Genomic DNA, 25,249 nt, shown 5'->3' with positions numbered 1-25,249 from the left:
CTGTTGACCGGACGAGCTTTTATAAAGTTCACTATTTTGACCACAGTCTTTAATGTTTCGTTCAGGTCTTCGCAGAGATGTTTGCCTGCCAGTGCATGCCTGTGTACCATGCAGTGAAACACCAAGCAGTGCGGGGCCTTCTCTTTCAAACGGCTATTGAAGCCCTTATTTTTCCCCATCATTGAGGCGGCTCCATCAGTGCAGCATGCCACTATATTTTTGTAGGGTATGTTGTGGCTTGTGAAGTACGTGTCAACTGCACTGAAAATATCCTCTCCTCTTGTGGTGGATTTCAGATTCACAGACATAAGAATGTCATGTTTTACCTCGGTCCCCTCGATGTATTGTGCGTAAACAATGAGGATTGCTTCCTCAGCCACAGTGGTGGTTTCATCCAGCTGGACCGGTCTTCAGTTTTTCGACTAGTGTGTTCTTGACGTTCCCTGCCATTCTGTCGATTCTGTCTTTCACTGTGTTGTTAGACAGTGGAACAGTCTTAAATTTGTTAGCCACCTGCGGTCCACACATTCTCTCTGCCATTTTAATACACGCAGGTTTAATCAGTGTCTCGCCAATGGTGTGTGGCTTTTTATCTTTGGCAATTAGAAGAGAACATTCAAAAGATGCAATTGTTGCCTGCCTGTGTTCGCTGCCAGCCCTCAACAAGCTGTCTTTAATGTTCTGTGGCCTGTTAGCAACAAGAAGCTCTTTTTTTCTTAGAAAAAACTCCTTCGGTTTTCCCACCGTCTCTGGATGTTTTGTGGTCTGGTGTCGCGTTGCGACCCTCCGTGGATCTTTGGCGACCCATAGGTTGGGTCGTGACCCATAGGTTGGGAACCACTGATCTAAAGTATACTTTGTATTTTTTTTATTGACTGTGGTAATGTATTGCTTTAGGTCAATTTAAACTAAAGAACTGATTTTCTATCCTTATTTTTTAATAACATAGTTACAGCGTGTCTGCCCTCAACAAGAAGCATGGTGCAACACAAATCCTAATAATTGTTGGTTTTGAGAGAATATATATATTCACATTTCTGAACTTCATGATACGTGCAGTAACACAACACACATATATGGTAATGACAACAATAAGAATAAATTATGCAGCTACAGAGATTATTTATTGGACATTTTACAAAAATTAAGAAACACTTCTGTAAGGACAATTTTGTAGGTGTGTGTTATTTTGTCACCAGTCCTGACTAAGCAGAAATGTGAAAAATAATTAGTCATTATGAAGTTGTACAGTATGTGAGTAGCAATGTGCTGATATATGTGTGGAAAGGCAATGGCTAATTTCATCTCCTGGCTCCACTTCCACAATTCTCTCATATACCAACTTCATACCAGAAGAATGAAATCCTGTTTATTGTAGATGCAAGAATCAGATAAAAAATCTGTCCTCACAAATCCAAACAAAAGTGTCACCACAGGGATAATCAGCCCACTTCCCTTCAGACTCTCTGCATGAATGACCAGATCCATTGCAAATAACAGCACAGTCCTCATTCCCAACATAACTATTGGGTTCCCCTCTGCCCCAGTATCTGAAAGAGAGAACTAGCAGTTCAGATGTGTTTCATAACGTATTGAACAAGAGTTATTAACTCCACCATGATCAGAGTTTAGTTCAGTGGTCTCTTACCCAGTGGTCAGTTCTGTACTGTCCACCCATTTCCAAGTTCCCTCTCTCTCCCAATCAGTCAAGCCAATCCAAGCAGAAATACTGACAAGGGTTTGTCTGATGAACTCCTGTCATTGTGGAAACATTATGATAGAAAATCCAAATAGAGTTTCTCTCTACACCCCACCCTCCCTCTCTCACCTGTTCCTCTCTGCTGTTTATTATCACCAGGTCTGCTCCTCTCTCTCTGCAGTCCTGTCTGCTCTCATTCCAGGTCTTCTTTTCAGTAGAGATGAAGTACATACTGGAGCTGAAGTATCTCCATCCTGAGATGTAAATCTGCTTCTCAGAACACTTATTTACGGTTATGTGATACTGTACTGTGTATAAAGTTTAGTCTTGTTTATTATGCTGGTATAACATTATGTGGCACACAAACATCACCAAATCAATAATACAATAAAATGTAGGAAACATATTTTTACAATAAAATGTAGTAAACAAACACACTACTAGCCTGTTACACCTCCAGTGGTACCAAAATTAATAAAAATGTCTTAGCATGTTGATGGTAATCACATTAACACACTGATGTCTCTATATGTGAACATACAGGAAGAACAGAAAGAGCCTCACATCCAGTATTATTGTGTTGAATTACTTTGTCATGCAGCATGACCTGAACCACAATACCCAGAACCCCATGCGACACCTTCCTCTGTCCTCTGCCCGTTATTATTAGACACACACCTGTTCCCACTTTATGTTCACCCATTTAAATACTGCGTATCATTGTCACATATGACTCTCTAGCTGTATAGCTTCTAGCTGTCACTCGGCGGTCGTCTGTTCCATGTGCCTGTGTTTTCCTTGTCTGTTTATCCCGCCCTGTTTCTATGGTTTCCCTCTGTCTGTCACACCCCTGTCGTCAGTGTTCCCACCTATGACTAGTTTGTTCCTGTTAGTTCTGTGTATTTATAGTCCCTGTGTTTCCCTAGTCTGGTGTCGGTCATTATTCATTCCTCTGTATTCCTGTGCTATCCCATGTTTGGTTAATTGTAAGTAGTCCCAAATTCCTCTACCCTGTCAAATCTCCAGTATTACACCACAAACAAACCAGACACAGGAATTCCCCTGGCGCTGTGGAACAAGGGAGTCTCGTCACTCACAGAAAAAAGTGCAGTCACTTTCAGATTCGACTGGCTTTTGCGTCAAAGATAAGCGCTATGTGTCTGACCAACTTGGTGAATGCTACAGGGAGGAGCAACATATAGTGAAAGGTTCATGCAGATGGTAAGAATATGCAGACAAGCATTGGCTTGGCTCTCAGTTGGCTTTCAAAAGCCACTGCGAGCTCTCGATACCTCGACTGAAGTGGAGCTGTCACGGAGATAGTAACCGAGAAGCAGTTGTGTCTATGTTCTTCCAGGCTCAACCAGGACCCGGTGGAGAAGACCACACCCCCTGTACAGAGCCCCGCTGCCACAGTGCCCCAAGAGGCCATCATGGGGATAACTAGGCCCACTGAACCTGTCTCCCCTACTACAGGCCTTCCTCCACTGATCCCGCCAGCCTCACTCTGGAGACCCCAAAGATGTTTTTTGGTGGAGGGGTGGTCACACTCCCCAGGAGAGGCCTGCATGAGTGCCAGAGGCCCAGGAGTGGCATGTTCAATTGCTAGAGACCCAGGAGTGGTTCACGCCTGTTCCCGCGACCCAGAGGGGGTCACCGCCTGTTCCCGCAACCCAGAGAGAGTCATCACCTGGTCTCGCAACCCAGAGGGGGTCATCGCGCATTCCCGCAACCCAGAGGGGGTCATCGCCTGTCCCAGCAACCCAGATGCGTTCACTGCCTGTTCTCGCAACCCGGATGGGGTCACTCACGTTCCCCACGACCCTGAGTGGGTTGTCACCGGCATCTGCCTCCACGCTCCCCAGCGTCTCCCAGGCCTCCACACTTCCCAGCGTCTCCCAGGCCTCCACGCTCCCCAGCATCATCCAGGCCTCGCCACACCTGAGCGTCTCTCCGGCCACGCCGCACCCGAGCATCTCCTCGCCAGCCCCGTTCCCTGGAGTCTCATTGACAGCTCCTGCCTCCACGTCTCTTCCCTCTGTCATGCCCCAGGTCCCACACCCCATTTCTCCCATCTTGATTCCTGGCCTTGCTGTCCCCGCAGGTTCTCCCAGTCCTCTCCCTCCGGCCTGTGCTGTTATGTCCTGTCCTGTGTCTGTTGTCCCTGTCCCTTGCCGTGCCCCATGGTTCCCTGTCTTGTCCTAATGCTTTGTTTCCCTTGGTCTGTCTTCTGTCTTGTCAGTCTTTGCGTGCCCCGGAGTGGCACGCTTAGAGGTGGGGTTCTGTCACGTAGGGCTCCGGCCCCCTCTTCTAGCTGTCACTCCGGTCGTCTGTTCCATGTGCCTGGGTTTTCCTTGTCTGTTTATACCACCCTGTCTCTATGGTTTCCCTCGGTCTGTCACATCCCTGTCATCAGTGTTCCCACCTATGCCTAGTTAGTTCCTGTAAGTTCTGTGTATTTGTAGTCCCTGTGTTTCCCTAGTCTGATGTCGGTCATCAAGTATTTCTGAATCCCAGGTGTAATAAACACACCGAGCATTTCTCTGTTCTTCTGTTTCATGGTTCGACCTGTTTTCTGTCTCATTATTCTTGTCTGGATTTGCCCCTTTGTGCTTTTGCTGGTTCATTACAAGTTTTACTCTGATTGTGGATTACGTTTTGGATTTGGTTGCCATGGATTTTTCCCATTTGCACAGTACAAAGTTTGAACCCTCATATTCTTGAAAAAGGAACTTGGTTCCATGGTGACATATTTTAAGTAAAACATAATGTACTTCCCATATACAAGAAAGCATTCTTTGGAGTCTTTCTCTGGTCTCTCTCTATACTGAGGTTGTAGTTACAGCTCTGTAACTGGTCTCTCTCTATAGTCAGGTGGTAGTTACTGGTCTGTATCTGGTTTCTCTGCAGTGAATGTGATCCACAGCACTGTCTTGGCAACCAGCAAGAAAACACACGCAGCTCCATTCGGTGATACATAAGTATATTTGTATTGTGTCTGTTTTTCAGTCTCGTTTTGCTAAGCTTAGCCTCCGGTTTGCTCTGGTTTCTGTCATGTTTCTTGTATTTGCTTTCGTTTGTTTACCATGTCTTTCCATATTGGTTCTGTCTGACAAACCTGGTAAAATGTCCCTGGACTGTTCTAACGACTCTGATTATGGATTTGCCCTTAATCTTTAATCTTAATCTTTATCTACTCAGTGAATGGAGCTGCTTTATCACTTCATACCCTCCGTGTTACACACTGCAGCAAGTGGATCCTAGATTCATACACTCACCTGGTTCAGAATGTTTTTTTACCCTTAGTTTGTCTCTCTCTATAGTGAGGTTATAGTGACTGGTCTGTAACTGGTCTCTCTCTATAGTCAGGTTGTAGTTACTGGTCTGTAACTGGTCTCTCTGTGTAGTGAACTTGACCCACATTACAGTGGTGGCAGTCAGCAGGAGAACACACAGCAGCACCAGACACACTGCAATCAGTCTGGAACATCTGCTTATTACAGTACTGATTCCTAGATTTTATACACTCACCCAGATCAGAAAACACTCTTTGGAGTCCTTTCTTTAGCTTTTCTCTCTTTTCAGTCAGGCTGTTGTACTTGGTCTGTAGCTGGTCTCTCTCCATAGTCAGGTTATAGTTACTGGTGTGTAACTGTTCTCTCTCTGCAGTGAACTTGACCCACATCACTGTGATGACAGTCAGCAGGAGAACACACAGCAGCACCAGACACACTGCAGTCAGTCTGGAACATCTGCTCACTGCAGTGTTGGTTTCTGAAGTTCCAGAAGACAATTCATAGTTTTAATAATAGTAATAAAAAAGCAATAGATCAGTTTTTACATGTTAAATTGGAAGGAGTAATGAAGGCATAACATGGATATCGGACCACAAATTATGTGATGATAAACTGACCTCTGCTGGTGTTCAGGCCCCGAGTGTGACATGCACACACAGATGGTGTTAGCTGATGCATTGTTGAGTTCACCCCTCAACTATATCTACATCAACTGAATTTACAATGTATGACAGTCTTTCATTCATTCATTCATTCATTCATTTACATACTTTAACTATCTATCGTGTCAACACATCTAACATGGTGTAAAATGTTTGCGATCAAAGTGTGAAAACAACAGAGCTCTGACACTGAAACTGTATTTTGTATTGTTCCTAGATCCTTGGACTCTATCATTAATATGTACACTGTGACATCTGCATTTGTGTAACGCAGCTTGCAGTGCGGAGCAAGGAGATGGACACAAACGCTGAGGAGAGCAAGATTTATTAAAGGGAATACCGAAACCGTGGTCAAAGGGACAGGCGTGGGTCAAACCGGGAGGGCAGCCAGAACAAATAAGGTAAACGGGCATACTCGGACAGCGAACTAAACAAGACAGGGAAAACACTGAACAGGCAGATGAACACGGGAAACAGAAATGCAACGCGCAAACTCACGAACAGAGTCCAGGACTGTGAACAGGGAAAACAAAACTACCGATAACCAGACATGGGAGAAACAGGGACTGATATACAAGGAACATAACAAGACACAGCTGACAACGATAATGACATGGGCGTGGCAGACAGACAGAAACCAGGCAGACAGACAAGCAGGGCGGGGCTAACGGGCAAGGAACACAGACACGAGGGAATCCGGAGTGACAGCTAAGGGAGGGGCGCGAGACCATACGTAACAATTTGTTGACTGAAGTGGCCGATCATTTGTCATAGTCACATGCAGGATCATGTAGTGCATTTAGACTCCGGTCTAGCAGGGCAGGTGTATCTGCAGTTAACCAATCTCAATTTAACAATGCTTATTCCAGCTAGAGGGCACTGTATTGTTTATTACTGTTTATTGGGCACCTGTATTCCCATGGCACTTTGTGTTTTTTCTTCTTCACTGTAAGAATGGAGTACTCAGTTGTCATTTGTTAAAGGCTCATCGGAACTGTTTGTAATCCTTGACCATCTAAGAAGGAGTGCTGGATATAAGCTCCCCTCTCTTAGTTCATGAGTAGGCAAAGTGGTATGCATATTTATTTTCAAGTTATAAGTTTCAGATATTTTTGTGTTAACAAAAACATTCTGATAGTTTGTCCTCCATGTAATGATAATGATAATGACAAATTTTAATGATCCCACGAGTGGGAAATTCAGTCGTTTCCTTTGAGTTCTATGGTGCAATAATGTTGGTGTAATGACACCGTGTCAATGTCAAAGTGTCGGTGTTAATGCAGCCCAGCATTAAACATCTGTGAGAGGAAACAGAGCCTTCCATGTCGTGACTAAAGGAGGAATAGCGGGAGTCAAACATCTCACCCTGTTCAGATGACTCTGTAAACTACACTGCTAGTGTGGTACAATAAAGGCCTGTATCTGTCCCTAAAGTACATAATGAAAGCATTTTTAAACAGTGCACCGGTCTGACAGATGTCTATTTTAGTTCTCACAGTTCAGTATGACTATCAGAATAACACCCTGCTTTCACATACTTGTATCATGCATAAGTCCCAGAAACAACATTAGTAAAGAAGGAGTCAGTGTCAGGCTAATATACCAAAAAGAACAATGATCTCACTGACCTTTAATAGTGTCTGCACTCTCATAGACATCCACCACCATCTCCACCCGCTCTCCTCTCTCCAACTCCAGAATACCATTAACATCATCAGACACACTCCAAGACATGTCTAATCTATTGCAGACTCAAACACTAAACTCTAGTGTCTTTGTGTGTGAAGAACCTCTACTTATTGGCTATAATTGTGTAATTGTTTGTGAGCAGGGCAGGAGCTACAGGCCGTACAGAGGCAGATGTCCTCTCGTGGTGAAATCTTTTGCACTGGTTTGGTAACCTATAGCACTCTGGGTGTGTGTGAGATGTGTGGTGTGATCACACAGCACTCTTCAGCTCTAAATTATTCTGTGAGTGTAATTCATACCACTGAGGAAGTGACAGTGAAAGCAATTCTGTGGTGTCCGTGACCTTAAAAATTGTCATTATCTGTTGCTTAAGCAAATATAATATAAATCAAATATATTTGTATAGCGCTTTTCACAACACATGTTGTCACAAAGTACTTTACAGGATTTACAAGGTTAAGATTTACAGTGCATATAGTACTTTATTTTAGCAAAAGTATGCCTTGAATTTACAAAAACTTGCACATGCTTTCTCTCAGATTTTTTAAGTGATCTGACAGCCACATACAAGGGTTTTATTTATATAAGCTGCTCTATCTGGAAAAAAAATGGTTGCTGTCTGTCTAAAGATAAGCTGGAAACACAGTGTACTTTGTAATTTCAAATACTGTGCTGGCATTTAAATGAATAAATAATAGAACACACTGTTTTAACAACCACAGGTAGACACTGAGACGCACACACAGACATTAGAAACCTTAGTATATGTGTGTGTGTTTCAAATAGCATGCTGAAATTTAAATGAATAAATAATAGAAGTGCAGAACTGCTGGAAAGTTTCTGTACATAATGGTCAACAGTTCCTTGTGCTGAAGTTGGTATGCAAATGTGCACGTCTATTAATAAATAGCCTAGTCTAACATACAGAGATTGTGTTAGATACTGATTCCCATGATAGATATGATTGTGACAGAGGATTTTCAGAGTGGGGGGTTTCATGTACAAACTTCTTTAGAGAATATTTTATTTAAACATCTTTACAGAATGAGTTATGAGGTATTTACCCCGTATTTGATGTTTGATAGTTAATGATGGTTTTGTAATTATTTGGTGGTGATTGGATGAAATTAATAATGTGATGCATGATTATAAACAGAAGAGAAGAATAAATTATCACCACTTCTAAGACATGTCTAATCTATTACAGACATCTATTATTTACTCATATGATGTTTCCTGACTGACTATAATTAATCTGCTGCCAGTTAAGGAAGTGACCAAGCAGCAGTAGCATCTTCTGTAAATAAGATTATTGTCCTCAAAGTGTGGAAACAACAGAGCTCTGGTACTCAGTGTTTTGTGTTCTTAAATCCTTTAACTAAAGCACCTAAGTACACATAAGCCTAGATTACCTCCTTATTAATGTGATTCAAAGGGCTCTGTGTATCGGGGGAATGATAGCAAGGCAGACGCAAGAGCTTAGAAATGCAACATATATTAAGGGCAAATCAAGAATCTGAGTCTTTTAGACTTGCCAGGGTCAATTAGTTGACATAAGTACCTCCACAAGACATAAGGAATGCAAGACAAAAACAAACAAACTAGAGAATACACTGGAGGCTAGAACATACTAAGCAGGGGTGGGTTTCCCGAAACGTTCGTAGCGCTAAGTACTTCATAACCTCGTATGAAACGTATGAGGTTAAGAAGTACTTAGCGCTAAGAACGTTTCGGGAAACTCACCCCACAACAGTAAATGTAAATGTGCCGTATTTTGTCAATTGTGATTTTTACACCGCAATCGAAATTTGTCCTCTGCTTTTAACCCATCTGTGCAGTTAGAACACACACACACTAGTGATTCCTAGGGGGCTGTGGTGCACACGTGCCCAGAGCGGTGGGCAGCCCTAGCCCAGTTGGGGTTAGGTACCTTGCTCAAGGGCACCTCAGTCATGGCCTCAGGTCTGGGAATCGAACCCACGACCCTCCGGTCACAAGACCAGTTCCCTACCACCAGGCTATGACTGCCCATCCAGATAGGATGCCCATATTGTACATCCAGATAGTACAATAGTCATCAATAAACTGAGGGAAATACCGGGTATGAAATTAGAAGGGACAGGTGAAATCAATAACAAAAGGCAGACAACTAAATGAGGGGTGTAACTATCAGAATGAAAACCATAAGAACATGGAAATAAAGCCAGAAAGAATAGCAAACACAGGACAGGTAACCACAGACACAGAAACCAGGCAACAGGCAGCACTCCGTACATAAACACATTGCACACACACTGTATGAACTGTTTTAACAACCACAGGTAGACACTGAGACACACACACACACACACAGATATTAGAAACCTTAGTATATGTGTGTGTGCCAGTGTTTACCTGAGGTCATAGTTCGCTTTTCTCTTCTGGTCATATAAGATTCCAGTACATCATCATTCACATAGATGTCTTCATATGAACCTTTACTGTCACTTGAATTAGGTCTGTTATCTACCATTTTTTCCAGAGTTTACATGTACTTTGTTACTCAACTCTTAAATCAGTGTATTTCTGTGAAGTGCTGGAACAATTAAATCGAACAGTGGAAAAAATCTAACTTCGTATCTACCACTGTGACTCTGTGTATGTGGTCATGTTAAATATATACCCTGCTCTCAGGACAGGAAGTTGTGGTGAGGGCTTCCTCACACTAAACATGCAACACTTTCTGAAATCCTCTGTGTTTTCTTTATTTGATATCTCTGTAGTTATTGAGACCTGGATGTCCTCAATGTAAAATGTCAGATCTAAGAAATGTCTCTCTGTCATTTTGAATTAGTATGTGTTAAAAAAGATTCCTTTTGTATATTTGTATAATTAACAGGTGTGTTGGGAACAGACAAAACCCAAAAGACATGTGATATGGTTGCTATGGGAATACTAGTGGGGGCAGGAGTTCTGGGCAGGTTCTTCTGTATTATTTCTATCATAACAGGTTGTTCTATTTTTCCTTGGTTTGCTCTTTTGAACAATTAATTATCATATTGTAAAAAAGGCTAAAACCCAGAGGATGTTGAGGGTATCTGACAGTGGCGGTTCTAGGGGTGGAGCCACAGGGGCTTTGGCCCCAGCTGAAATCTGATAGGCCCCCTGAAGTACCACTGTCCTGTCACTCATCTGTCATAAGCCCAAGAGCGATGTTCAGATTGTAGGTGGATGCAAATCTATGCCCAACCGCTATTGAGGCAATGGCGCTAAAGAGACAAATAGGAACGTCCAGCATGAATGAAGCAGAAGAAGATGATTTGCATGTTCCCGCGGAGACATCTGAACAACTGACAACCAAGGGACAACAACAAAATCTACAACAAATGACAACAAATCTATTGTTGTAGATGCTAGGTTGATAAGCAAACTGGAGTGGGTCCATTGATGAACTCACAAGTGGGCGGAGGTAGACAAGGAGTAGTCTCTCCAGGGTCTTCATCAGGTGAGATGTTAGTGTTACTGGCCTGTAGCTGTTGAGGTCTTTGGGGTGTGGGGTCTTTTGCACCGGTACCACGGAGGATGTTTTCCACAGCTGTGGGACTCTTTCTAACCTCAGGCTGAGATTAAAAATGTACCGGGTCACACCGCACAGCTCATCGGCACAGGTCTTCAGGAGCCTTGAGCTGATGCCATCTGGACCTGCAGCTTTCCTGACCTTTATTTTCCTCAGTGCACATCTCACGTGGGATGTTGTCAGCGTCAGACTGGAGTGGGGGTACTGAGTGCTGGAGTCTGTCAGCAGGAGGTGGCTGAGAGTTGGGAGAGAGCAGGGTGGGTGTGGGAGTGGGGGGAGAGCAGGGTGGGTGTGGGAGTGGGGGGAGGGCAGGGTGGGTGTGGGAGTGGGGGGAGGCAGGGTGGGTGTGGGAGTGGGGAGGGCAGGGTGGGTGTGGGAGTGGGGAGAGCAGGGTGGGTGTGGGAGTGGGGAGAGCAGGGTGGGTGTTGGAGTGGAGGGAGGGCAGGGTGGGTGTGGGAGTGGGGGGAGGGCAGGGTGGGTGTGGGAGTGGGGGGAGGGCAGGGTGGGTGTGGGAGTGGGGAGAGCAGGGTGGGTGTGGGAGTGGGGAGGGCAGGGTGGGTGTTGGAGTGGAGGGAGGGCAGGGTGGGTGTGGGAGTGGGGGGAGGGCAGGGTGGGTGTGGGAGTGGGGAGAGCAGGGTGGGTGTGGGAGTGGGGAGGGCAGGGTGGGTGTTGGAGTGGAGGGAGGGCAGGGTGGGTGTGGGAGTGGGGGGGGGCAGGGTGGGTGTGGGAGTGGGGGGAGGGCAGGGTGCTGGTAGTGCCAGACAGGAAGAATCCAGCAGCGGTGTTTGTGTAGTGAGGGGAGCAGGAGAATGATCAAACCTATTGAAGAAGACATTGAGTTCATTCACCCACTTCTGGTCCCCCACTGCCTGTGAGTCAGACATCTTGTGACCTGAAATAGTTGTGAGACTATTTCAGACTCCCCTGACGTTGTTCTGCTGCAGTTGGTCCTCCATCTTCCTTCTGTAGATGGTTTTACCCTCTCTGATCTTCCTCCTGTAGATGGTTTTACCCTCTCTGATCCTCCTTCTGTAGATGGTTTTACCCTCTCTGATCTTCCTCCTCAGCTCCTTCTGCACAGACTTCATCTCCTCCTTGTCACCCGATCTAAAAACCCTCTTCTTCTCCTTCAGTGGAGCCTTTATATCGGAGTTGATCCAGGGTTTGTTGTTGGAGAAACACCGCACAGTCCTGGTGGGTACAGTGTTTTCCACACAGAAGTCGACATAGTCCATTATGCAGTGTGTGAGGCCCTCAATGTCGTCTCCGTGAGGATCACACAGTTCCTCCAACAGTGTTGTGCTAAAACTTTCCTTCAGAGCCTCTTCAGCCTCTGTAGTCCATTTCTTCACTGTGCGAGTGACGGCTGGCTCTCTGTGTACAAGGGTTTTGTACACAGGCAGGAGATGAACCAGGTTGTGATCTGATCTTCCCGGGGGGGGGGAGGGGTGAAGAGTCATATGCCCCCTCTGTACTGGCATAGAACAGGTCGAGAACAGGTCTGGCATAGAACAGGTCTGGTGTGGCAGGTGACGTACTGGGTGAAGGAAGAGCTCTAAGTTGAGGAGGGGGATGAGTGATTGAAATCTCCTGAGATGAGAAGGAGAGCCTGTGGGTGTTGGGTCTGGATCCTGTGGGTGTTGGGTCTGGATCCTGCTCACAGCTGCATGCATGGTCTCACACAAGACATGTATTGTAAAATAAAACAGTATTATTTGAACAATTTGCATTATCATCAATAACATTAATGTCTCTGCACTTCTATAGTTTTATGTCTACACACATCACTATCATGAGCTCACTAAATCACCAGAATGTATTTTACTGAATAAGCCAGTATCATTATGAACTCTTTTTCTGGTTTACCATCTCAGTCAGTTTTAACCTCTTTTAAATCCAGTACTCTTATGAATTGCATCTCCAAATGAACCCCATTTTAATTAAATGAACAACAAGTATTTTACATTTCCTTCGGTAAACAGAAAATATATACAGTGCAGCTTTAAGCTAAACATAGCTACAATGATAGCACGGACGCTAATCCCAGCAACTAACTGAACTAGTGCAGGTATACGACCATGTGCATTCCATAGCCTAGCATTAGTTTGTCCGATTATACCTTTAGCTTTAGCTTATTTCAACTTACAGACATAAACCCACTCTGCAGCCCATTACCACAACTGCCTCAGACCATGAGTCCACCATTTACACTGCACAAGGCACTTATGAATCATTACTGTTCGCTCTCACATTTTATATCATTTAGCCTACCACCCAACTTACCCGCACAACACAGAAAATAGCAGGTTACTACTCAGTGCGTTCGCTACTGACTAGCCGACGACTTCTGTCAGTCAGAGCGTCAGCTAATGGTGAATGTGGTACTGAGTGACTTCTACTTGTGAAACATTTTAGTGTTAGACCAGGGGTCTCCAACACGCCCCTTTCCGAGTAGCTCACCAAAGGGCCAATGAATTACATATAAATTTGTAAACCTAATTGGTCCCATCGAGAAATCTACTTAAATTTATGTCCAATCAAAATTCACAGTTGTCCCTCCCCTTCTAACACTAAATGATTATTCGCCAATTATACAACAGTTAGTTCACAATCTGACTGGTTGAGAAGTGTTCTAACCCTGCAGATATGTGATAACAGCACGGTATTCTCATTCTCTGTATCACTCCGCGGACGCGTTGCCAAGTAACGGCATATACATATATTCACGATAACACACTCCCTCTCGTGTTCTATTGCTCAATTAGCTGTCAATCAAAAAGTTAGGCTGCCGTCAATATTGAATAAACCAGGGGTCACCCGCGGGCTTGTTTTAAAAATAGCTCACTATAGCGCCATGCACCAAAGCGCTGCATCGTTTATGTTTTCGCTACTATTATAGATTGTCCGCGGTTGCTAGCGGTCTTCCCGCTTAGCAATTGACACTTGCACACGCAACTTTTCGTTCGATTGATGCATACTAATCTGGTAGCCCTCCGCAATAATTGGTATCCAAGAAGTAGCTCCCAGTTTCAAAAAGGTTGGTGACCTCTGTGTTAGACTGTTAAATAACAGAAGGGGCCTTAACTAGGGTTGCCACCTTTCACAAATGAAAATAAGGGACGCCCACCACAGGCCGTGACCAACATGGCCCAAGTTGCCAGACTCGCATTTTATGTTGTGTTTTTTTGTAAAGGGGTGATCAGGAAAGCAATTAGCCATGAATAAAATTAAATACTTTTTAATTTTTTACTTTAAAATAAATAATGATAATAATAATAACATAATGTTCTGTACCACATCAGTGTCTGATGACTGTGGTATGAAGAACTGTTTCACTGATGCCTGGCTTTTCTCAGCTTTTACATTTTTGCCGTGTTGCTCTCTTGATCCATGCTGCCTGATATCAGTCAGCCCGCCGTGCGACACTGAAAATACTCGCCGACAAACCTTACAATTTGCTTTAAATTCATCCCCAATAATGCTATTCAGCCATGGATGCGCCTCTTCCCAGTCACGTTTGTATCTCTGCAAGCGCTTTCGTTTCTGGGGACGTCGGGTGTAGCAGAAGACATTTTTTCAGAGGCGCGGGACGGGTGTGTGGCGTGACGCCTGCTAGGAAACGGTGACAGTAGCGCCAGCAGCAGGTAACACTGGTTGTGACTACCCGATCCGTACACCCTGCCCGATCCGTACCGAGCATGCGCGAGAAAATGTGCACATGCGCGTTGCGATTGGCCCAGGCACGTATCGGGCAGATATTTGCGCATGCGTTAACACTTTACGACACTACCGTTACATTTTACGACACCTTTGTAAACAGTTAAAAATAATAGTAGTAATAATAACAATTAAATAATAATAGAAATAATAATAAATTATATTTATTATAATTGTAACTGCGGATTAATACATACACATACATTATAATATAATATAGATTTATACATTGGTTACATTGGGGAGAACATTGGTTTGGGGTGCAGGAAGTGTTGTAATAAAATAATGAAGGATTTCAGATTTTATGGCGAGTTAAAGGAGTATAAAGGAGCTATTCAAACCGAATTGTGACAAAAATATGCGACGCGAAATTCGTCGTGTATCTGAAAACTTTATAGTTAAAGGTAAGTTAAATTCAAACCATGTTCCTAGGTTAACAGTCGTTCCTGTCGTGGAATATAAAGTTAATAACTATGGTGGAACGTTTTCTTTTTATGTTTAGATAACCGAATATTTTACATCGGACCAAACAAAAGGTAGGCCAAAAGTAACCGGCAATAACCCTGTCTCTAGTGCGTCGTACACCATGATGGTAACACCGGTGCCAGGGTTATTATGACACTCGATCAGAGCAGACCTCTTTTTCTCTTCAGTCAACATAACCAAACGCATATAATTTTTGTTTGGTCCGATGTAAAACATTCGGTTATCTAAACATAAAAAGAAAACGTTCCACCATTGTTATTTATAAATATATATATAAGAACTTTATATTCCACAGAGACCACCAGAAAAATGGCGGGTTGAGCGGCTGTTTTTTAAGAGCTCGCATTGCAGGTCCTTATTTTTTATATTTCTTGTAAGTTAATTCTCCACCAAAATTGCTGAAATGGCTTCCCAGAACATCAACAAATCACTCAAGCCTAGAGTTGACTCGAAAAAGAAAGAAGCCGCTTCCGACAGAGACCACGGTTACGCCATGGACATCGCCACTAAAAGTAAAAGGGAACGAGGTGACTCGACGCCCTCAACGCCTAGCAAGACACCAGGTGATAAGCGGCTCCGTTCTGGGGAAGAGCAAGAAGAGGAGGAAATATCTCTTAAAGATATAATGAAAGGTATTGTTACGCTTGGAGAGAAAGTGGACAATATTGAACAACAGGTTATGCACACCAGTGTTATGCTCGCTAACCTAGCCAAAGCGGTGGAATTTAATGCTAACGAAGTTAAAGAATGTAAGGCTAAGGTTTATGAGCTGGAAAAGCAAAGTGACAAATTACGAAAGGAGAACGATGATCTTAAAAAGAGGCTCAGAGAACAGGAAAGGTACAGAATGAGATGGAGCCTTCGCATAAAAGGCTTGAAGGAGGAAAAAGGTGAAGACGTCAGGGCTTTAGTCATACAGACCCTGAAGCACATCGTTCCTGAGTCCGCAGCCAGAATGGAAGATGACGTGGATGTGGTACACCGACTGGGACGTAGGTTGGAAAATAAGCAAAGATGCATCATCGTGTTATTTACACGAAGACTAACAAAGGAAGAGGTCTGGAAGAAAGCCAAAAAGTCCACCTACTGCAAAGAACTGGGCATCCGCTTTGCTGAAATGTTACCCAAAGAAGACTGGGAGGAGCGAAATCGTCTGTGGCCACAGATTGATGAAGCAAGGAGAGCCGGAAAGGTGGCCTACTTTCGTGGCCCCTTTGGGTATATTGACGGTCACCTAATTGGTTTTGAAGGTATGCATACTAAATAAGGAGATGTAGAATTTGCAAAAGGTCTTGCTCCTGCGTCTCTTGAGTTCATAACTTGTACAGCTAGCTTACTGAGTATCATCTTCTGGTACTCAGTTTAACTGAGCTTTTTTCTTATCTTTCTATTTACAGTTTATTCTTGTATTTTTTGTGTGTTGTTTCTAATGTTAAAACAGAAAATTTCACTTGGTTCACTCAATGTTAGAGGTTTAAAAGATATGGTTAAAAGAAAGGCATTATTTTTGTTTTCAAAAGGACAGAATTCAAACTGTTTATTTTTTCAAGAGACTCATTCTTCCAGTACAGATGAAACCTTTTGGGCTAATCAATGGGGTGACAGGATTTTATTCAGCAATGGTACAAACCGATCAGGTGGTGTTGCTATTTGCTTTAATAATTTTCCCGGAGATATTCTGACATACAAAGGAGACAGAAATGGACATTGGTTAGCAGTAGCGACCCAAATTGATGACTTAGTCTTCATTCTAGTTAATGTGTATGGTTTTGGTAGTGACAGTTTGAACCGTAATTTACTGGATGAGTTATCTCAAATTATATTGGAATTTACAACTCGGTATCTCACTGACCATGTTATTCTAGGTGGGGATTGGAATATAACTCCGAATGAATGGCTGGACAGATGGCCTCCAAGATTAGGCAGACAACAACATAACACTCTGTTAAGTACTTTCATGAATGATAACAAATTAACTGATGTGTGGAGAGCATTAAATCCAGGGTGTGCTGAATATTCATGGATAAAACCTAATGGGCTTTGTAAGTCAAGACTAGATTATTGGTTGATAAGTGATTATTTCTTAACAGGCACCGCAGTATCTGCAATTTCTAAAGCACCGCTATCTGACCATTGTTATGTTAGTTTAATAATAGGACCTACAGCACAGACGAGTAGACATAAAGGCTATTGGAAATTTAATGCCAGTTTATTAGACAATGAGGACTACTGTGCCAGGATTAAAAAGATTATAAAGGAAGTTGAAGCTGATCACTCAATTGTAGAGGATGCGAATAAGTGGGACTTTTTGAAATACAAAATACGTTTAGAGACTATATATTTTAGTAAAGAACTTAGAAATAAAGAAAAACAATATGAATGTGATTTATTCAGAGAAATTAATCAGTTCTGTAGCTCCTCTGATTCAACCAGTCCATATTTAATTGAACTACAATCTAAATTAGATGCTTTATACCTTAAAAGAGCACGTGGTGCCTTTATTAGGGCGAGAGCTAGATGGATGGAAGCGGGAGAAAAAAATTCTTCATACTTTAGTCGATTAGAAAAAGGCAGACAACAAAGGAACTCTATAACAACTTTATTAATCAATGATCAGGAATGCAATGATGGTAAGGCCATAGAAACAGAAGTTTTTAATTTTTTTTCTAATCTATATTCCTCCCACTTCTCTATCGATGACTCCAATTATCTCTTTCAGAAAATCAAAAATAAGACTCCACAAATTGAAGAGTCATTTAAAAATCTATGTGAGTCTGAAGTCAGATTAGAGGAACTTGAGGTAGTGGTCTTTAAAATGCAATTAGACAAAGCACCAGGTACTGATGGTCTAACTGCCAATTTTTATCGTTTTTTTTGGAATGATATTAAAAATCTTTTATTTAGGACTATAAATACCTGCATAATGAGAAATACATTGACTCCTAGTATGAAAGAAGGTTTAATTTCGTTAATTCCTAAATCTGGTAAAGATAAACGATTAATAAACAATCTCAGACCAATCACTTTGTTGAATACAGACTATAAAGTTCTCTCTGGGGTTGTTGCTGCAAGATTAAAAAAGGGGATCTCTACAATAATTAGTGAAACTCAATCTGGCTTTTTAAAAGGTCGCTCAATACATAATAATATTCGACTTGTATTGGATTTGCTTGACTATAGTGACTTAGTTAATGAAGGGGGTCTTATGTTATTTTTAGACTTTTATAAGGCTTTCGATTGTGTTGAGCACCCCTTTATAATGCAGACTCTGACTTCTTTTGGTTTTGGACCGAAGTTTCTTAATATTGTCGGAACGCTGTACAATAACATTAACAGCTCGGTCTCTTTGACTTATGGTACGAGTCCTAGATTTCAGGTTAAAAGAGGTATAAGACAGGGTTGTCCTTCTTCCCCTTTATTGTTTATTATGGCGGCTGAAATGTTGTCAATTTTAATTAAGTCTAGTAATATTGAAGGGATTAACATATTTGGAAAAAATATTTTGATAAGTCAATTGGCAGATGACACAACTCTTTTTTTAAAGGACAGTAGTCAAATTCCATTGGTGTTACAAACTATAGATTGCTTTTCAAAAGCCTCTGGTTTACAATTAAATATAGACAAATGTGAAATTCTAAGTGTTCATGAGTGTCCTCTGCAAACACTATATAATATAAATGTAAAGAAAGAAGTGAAATATTTAGGAATTTTGATTTGTAAAGATAAAACGGTATCTGAGAAGTATAACATTCATAATAATGTTGAAAAATGTGGATTAATTTTAAGAAAATGGATTCCAAGGGATATCACTATCTTTGGAAGAATCCTCCTAACCAAAATGGATAGTTTATCCAGGCTGATCTATCCTGCATCTTCTCTGGCGGTTCTGCCTGGCATTATTAAAGACATAGACAAACTCAACTTTAATTTTGTATGGAAAAATAAATATCATTATATTAGAAAAGAAGATCTGGTTAAAAACCATGAGGAAGGTGGTGTTAATGTAATTGATTTTGGCTCCATGAATGGTGTTCTTAAACTTAATTGGCTTAGAGCATTTTGTAATGATTCACAATCCTTCTGGTTTATCATTCCTAATTTTGTTTTTCAGAATGTAGGTGGAGTTGATTTTCTTTTGAGATGCGACTTTGTCTATAATAAATTACCTATCAAACTGTCAGATTTCCATCAACAGGTCCTGATGTATTGGAAACTTCTGTACAAACATAATTTTACACCACATAATTCTCCTGTCTGGAACAACAGATATATTTTGTTGAACAGAAAATCTGTTTTTTTTGAGAACCTGTTTTCGAAAGGAATTTGGGCCATTTCACACTTTATGGATGACAATGGAACTATATTATTGTTCAAAGACTTTTGTTCGAAGTTTAATCTTGTTTTTGATGTGAAGATTTACAACAAATTGATAAAAGCGTTCCCAGCTGTTCTTAAATCTATGGTTAAAGAAGATGTATGTAATTCCAAGACCTCTCCTGTTTTGAGCCAACTCTATATAGAAGATATAGACTTTAAAGATAAAAAGATGACTAACAAGTTCACTCGGAGACTGTTACAGAAAGTGTTATATCCTGGTCAGGTTAAGAGGCATTATATTCTAAATGATTATGATCAAGATATAATTTATAAAATTAGAACTAAATACATTTCGTTTCCTCTTCCTCCAAAAGTAAAGGAAGTCCATTTTAAAATTCTAAATGACATCTATCCAACTAATTCTTTTTTAAAGTCTAGATTTAAATTTGATACTCAAGGGTGCTCATTCTGTGATGGTGAAGAGGAGGATTTAGATCATCTTTTCTTTCAGTGTCATGTCATACAAGACTTTTGGTGTAGTATTTGGGATTGGCTCCAAGGTCAAGGAATCGATTTGCCGACTTTGAATCTGACAATAATTAAATTTGGTATTTATCTGCAGAATTCCAGTGCAGAATTTGTAATAAATAATTTAATATTAATGGGAAAGTTTTTTATTCATAAATGTAGATTTTTCAAAACGAATCCTAATTTAGGTTATTTGAAAAATTTTCTTAATTGTTTCTTGGAGTCTCTAATTTTAGTTAAAAGTAATTCTGCTCAAAAACTTATTTTTTTGATGAAAAACTTTGGTCTGATGTAAACCTCTATATAATATACATGTTTTTGTAACGCTTGGGTGTGGGAAGCAGACACCAAGACGATTACGGTGAACGATGAACATTTATTAACAAAGACACGAGTAAGCTCGGTGCGGAGCGCAAGCAGCACAGTCACACTCACACTGACACCTGGCTTTAGACAAAGACGAGCACTAGACACCGCGCGAACGCACAATAAATAGGTGAGTTACACAGACCCACGTGACCTCGAGACAAGGCACAGGTGTAACAAACGAACACGCTCACAAACAACCCACACCCACGGAAGTACATACATGGACATAACGACACGCAGACGACGTAACGGCACGCCCACAGGGAAGGGTCCGGAGCTGTCACCGTGACAGTTTTATTATGTGTTTTATTATGTTATTTATTTATTTATGTATTATTTATTTATTTTTTTTGTTCATATGCTACTCAACTTATTTAACTGATTCCTTGTATTACCATTTGTGCCTTGATTTTGTGTGTAAGCGATTATTGTAAATAAAGGAAAAAAAAAAAAAAAAAAAAAAAACTTTATATTCCACGACAGGACAGACTGTTAACTTAGGAACATGGTTTGAATTTAACTTACCTTCAACTATAAAGTTTTCAGATACACGACGAATTTCACGTCGCATATTTTTATCACAAGTCGATTTGAATAAACCGTGGGAGATATACTCCTTTAACTCGCCATAAAATCTGAAATCCTTCATTTTTTAATTACAATGCTTCTCGTACGATCACAGACTCCGTTCACTACTTCGCATCTAGTAGTGTCGTAAAGTGTTAACGCATGCGCAAAATATCTGCCCGATACGTGCCTGGGCCAATCGCAACGCGCATGCGCACATTTTCTCGCGCATGCTCGGTACGGATCGGGCAGGGTGTACGGATCGGGTAGTCACACTGGTCCGTAGCAGGCCGGGGGTCCTAAGAGGATCCACGACCATTTTGCTGGCCTTAGTATTTCCTGTGTTTTATTTTATGCATAATTGTTACATTTAATGTTGGTGTGTGTGTGTGTGACAGAGATGAGCATTGGGCACTTTTGAAAATACGGAACAAATCGCGTCCCGTATCGGTTCAATACGGGACGCAACATTTAACTGCCAAATACGGGACGATTCCGTATTTTATGGGACGGGTGGCAACCCTAGCCTTAACAGTTAATAAATTTTTCTTAAGGTGAATCATGTGTGCTGAACATAGCCAGGTTGCAAGCTGTGGCAGTCCAGGACTACAGTGCTCAACCCTGGCCTAGTGCTCGGGTTTCTTGTTTGATAGTCACATGACAGTTTTGTAGGCTTTGTGGGTTATCATCACAACACTCATGTGTATATATGGTTGTCTTTCCTTCCTGTTCTCTCACCACTGCGTTTTGACATAAAGATCCAGATTTAGACTGATGTACTTGCACATGTAGTATGAAGAATAAGTAATATGTGCAATGAAGATGGGTGATATTTTCAAGGCCTAATCTGGACTAATGCCAAAATAAACGAAAAACCCACTTAGAACAAGCAAATATCAGCTACCTAAACCTACACACAAACAAAAACACTGAGGACTACCCTAACTCTCTACTATAAACACAAATCAAAAAAAAGAAAATGGCAGTCACTCATTCAAACCAGACAAAGTATTTTAGAATATGTACCATGACCAGTGTTGCGAATAACGCCGTTAAAAATAACGGCGTTAGGTAACGGCGTCATTTTGTCTGTAACGGGATAATATAATTAATTACTTTTCCTGTCGTTACAACGCCGTTGACGTTACTGGTCATTAAAACCGGTGCGGTACTATATATTGATATACTAACAGTAATCTGAGCAGACCCCTGCCCAGGCTAGTGAGGGGTAACAGATCTCGATAGGTCACAGTTCTCAGTGTAACACCTGTTTAACTTAGTAAGTCAGTAATCGATTGGCTAAGGTAGCGTTATGGTAGCCAATCAGAGCTAGTGTTTTTACACGCGTGCCGAAGCACACCAGTGACACACGACACAAATGGAGAAGAGGCAGAAATGGCGAGTCAGGAGCAAGCCGAAGAAAAATTTGCATTTTCAAGGTGGCGATATAAACATTATTTAAGAAAATACTTGAAGTTCCTGAATGTCTACCAGACTGGGTATTTGATTTATTTAATTAAGAATAGAGGTTTTATTGTTAAGTTTACTTCTGTTGTGAACAAACCAGTTGTCTCAGGTTGAGAGAATGTAATTTAATTGGATTTTTTTTTACAAAGATTTGGGATTTTAAAGGATTTTATCCTGCACTGGTCTGTTGATGTGCAATAAATATCAAAGGTTAAACACCTTTCTGATCTACTCATTTCAACTGACTGTGAAAACTGCTTTTTCAAAAACATCTTTATTCATTGGCATACAACTTTTTTTTACTGTAATGCAAATATTTACTTTCCCTGGTAACGAGTTACTTTTATTATAGAGTAATTCAGTTACTATCTCAGTTACTTTTTTGAACAAGTATTGAATAACTATAACTAATTACTTTTTTAAAGTAACGTTCCCAACACTGACCATGACAGCCAATGCACAAAGGAGAAGCAAACTCATAGACATAGGGGGAAAAGCCACAAAGAAGCTTGTTTGATTGGGATTCAAAGACCCATTATGGGGCCATCATGGCTGTGGGCAGTCATGGCCTAATGGTACTAATGGTAACTGGTCTTCTGACCGGAGCGTTGTGGGTTTGATTCCCAGACCTGAGGCCATGACTGAGGTGCCCTTGAGCAAGGCACCTAACCCCAACTGCTCCCCAGGTGCTGGGCTAGGGCTGCCCACCACTCTGGGCACGTGTGCACCACAGCCCCCTAGTAATCACTAGTGTGTGTTTGTGTGTTAACTGCACAGATGGGTAAAAAGTGGAGGACAAATTTCAATTGCAGTGTAAAAAATCACAATTGACAAAATGTGGCACATTAATAATGTGGTGGAAATGTTATGGTTGAAGGTTATTAAATCACTCTGTCATCTCACTCGTGTTTTTCCATTCACTTTTTTGGCCTGTGTGCTCTCAGACTCTGTGAGACTGGCAGATGGAGGTGGATTCTTCTCTGGGGGAGTGGGGGTGAAGTCCCACCAGTCCTGGACCACAGTGTGTGAGACTGACTTTGACTGGCAGGATGCAGAGGTAGTCTGTAGGGAAGTGGACTATGTGTTGTTTACTCAGTCAATAAACGTTGTAATAACAATGAACTTGTGCTGCGCCTTATTAGACCAACTTATCTCCAACTTATTGTGGATTCGCTGTTGCAGCTACAAAGAGAAAAACAGATAAAGATAAAACTGAATGAGGTCTTCAGGTTCAATGTGGTGTATTTGATTCAGAAATATAGAAATGCTCAATTAGGAATATTGTGCCAACCAGCTACCATGCTGGAGTGATCTGTTCAGGTGAGATATATAGTCTACAAAACTCTTCACAACCAAACAGTATCAGTTTCAGCATTAAAACATTTATAAGATCACAGCTGAATACCAAATTAAATGGTCTCTATTATTAAATGTAAGACTGTAGAATGATGTTTTGTCTGTCTCCATATTTAAAGGGCTCTTGGTACAGCCCATCCTCTCGCTCTCTACCCCCATAAGATCATCCAGGGTCCTCAAGGGCCACAAGGTGTGGAATTGATTATTACCAGGAGAACCAGACAACTGACAATCACTCAACCTCCTTCCTCTTTCCTGCTGCAGATGATTATTACCAGATAACCTACAGCTGTGTCTATATCAAATTACTTAAGAGACAAGAGATATTCATCTTGTCTCTTATGTTGATTCGTTGTGCATGGCGGTGTGATTCAGATTCTTCATTGCCTGCAGCCATCACTAGAATAATGCTTGTGCCATTTCTGATGATGGGAATCTTCTTACTCGTCTGATCTCCAGAAAGTACAGGCATTTCTTCATGGGAAACACATCCGCTGAGTGATTACCCAGAAGGAATAGCAGTGAGCAAAATCACTTTTCAGAATAATAATTTTGAATAGTTTAGATGAATGTACACATTTAATAGCTCTGATGCAGCTCATTACTCAATTGTGCTATGTAATTAAATCAGGTATATTAGAAGAAGAGATTAACTAATCTGAGCAGAGCTGCTACACTCCAGTATAAGGACATAAGATTCCTAATCAGAGTTCTGATCATTAGTGTTGTTGTGTTGCCTAACGGCCACTAGGGGGCAGCACTGGAACGTTACACAGAGATGATGTCCCTGCAGTCCAGTGGTGTAGAGCAGCAGAATTGGAAGAGAGGAGCTGCAAACAGACATGGAGGAAAAGGAGGAGGAAGAGGAACAGCAGGACAGGAAATAAACACACAACGAGAGTAGGTGAATGTTTAGTGTGGACAGTTTCATATAATGTGTTCAACAGTCCATGCTGCAAGATACAGTATATACTGCATAATTTTTACACAGCCCAACTGTAGTTCGCCTTTACATTGTGCTTATAACTAGCTGACTTTACATGAGTCGGTTCTGAACTCTACACTCAAGCAGAAAACATTAGATTGTTATACTGAATGTATACATAGTTCGCTTTTTAAAATTTTATTATCAAAATAAAGCCATAAGGAAAGTCAAAACATACCCCTGGTGCAGTCTGCGTAGTTTAACCCATTAATGATATAGTAATGGAATCTTGTAGATGTATTCAAGACATACTGTGTACTGCTCTCTATTTCCAACAAATAAGGCACTTGGCGTGTAGATGCCACTTTGTGACGTCTCCAGAATTCAATGGTGTCACTTTCCTCTATCGACCCTTAGGCCTATTTACCTTTCAATGGAAATCTATGAACTTGTAATGCAGGCCTAGCTTCTAACAGGGTCTGCAATTATATAGGTCACAGTGCAGTAGAATACATTAATACATTAACATAACATTTCACCTTACTACATTATCAGAGAAGTGCATGTGTGACGGGCAGGGTGAGTGAAATAAAATGGAAGCAATCACGCCAAGTC

General features: G+C 41.5%; 1 protein-coding gene across 1 annotated transcript; it reads right to left on the bottom strand.

Annotated features, from left to right (window-relative positions):
* Positions 1-1,144: 1,144 nt before the first annotated feature.
* On the bottom strand, positions 1,145-9,930 carry LOC143525151 (CD209 antigen-like protein A). The gene is made up of 5 exons (XM_077018732.1): positions 9,741-9,930; positions 5,231-5,473; positions 1,829-1,953; positions 1,649-1,755; positions 1,145-1,550 (listed from the first exon to the last, which is right to left on the bottom strand). Exons 1-5 carry the CDS (start codon positions 9,856-9,858, stop codon positions 1,388-1,390), a joined length of 756 nt encoding a protein of 251 aa, XP_076874847.1. The 5' UTR covers positions 9,859-9,930; the 3' UTR covers positions 1,145-1,387.
* Positions 9,931-25,249: the final 15,319 nt, after the last annotated feature.

Source organism: Brachyhypopomus gauderio, chromosome 1 (genome assembly GCF_052324685.1).
Source record: "Brachyhypopomus gauderio isolate BG-103 chromosome 1, BGAUD_0.2, whole genome shotgun sequence".
Lineage (NCBI taxonomy): Eukaryota > Metazoa > Chordata > Actinopteri > Gymnotiformes > Hypopomidae > Brachyhypopomus > Brachyhypopomus gauderio.
This window is presented reverse-complemented; position numbering and strand designations above follow the sequence as displayed.

Bases quoted from the DNA above. Each gene is read 5' to 3' on its own strand.
- LOC143525151 (XM_077018732.1), bottom strand. From the start codon at position 9,858: ATGGTAGATAACAGACCTAATTCAAGTGACAGTAAAGGTTCATATGAA. The intron at 1,954-5,230 runs GTGAGTGTATAA...TTTACATCTCAG, and splicing joins AAGAGTGTTTTCTGATCTGG to GATGGAGATACTTCAGCTCC. The intron at 1,551-1,648 runs GTAAGAGACCAC...TCTCTCTTTCAG, and splicing joins AGTACAGAACTGACCACTGG to ATACTGGGGCAGAGGGGAAC.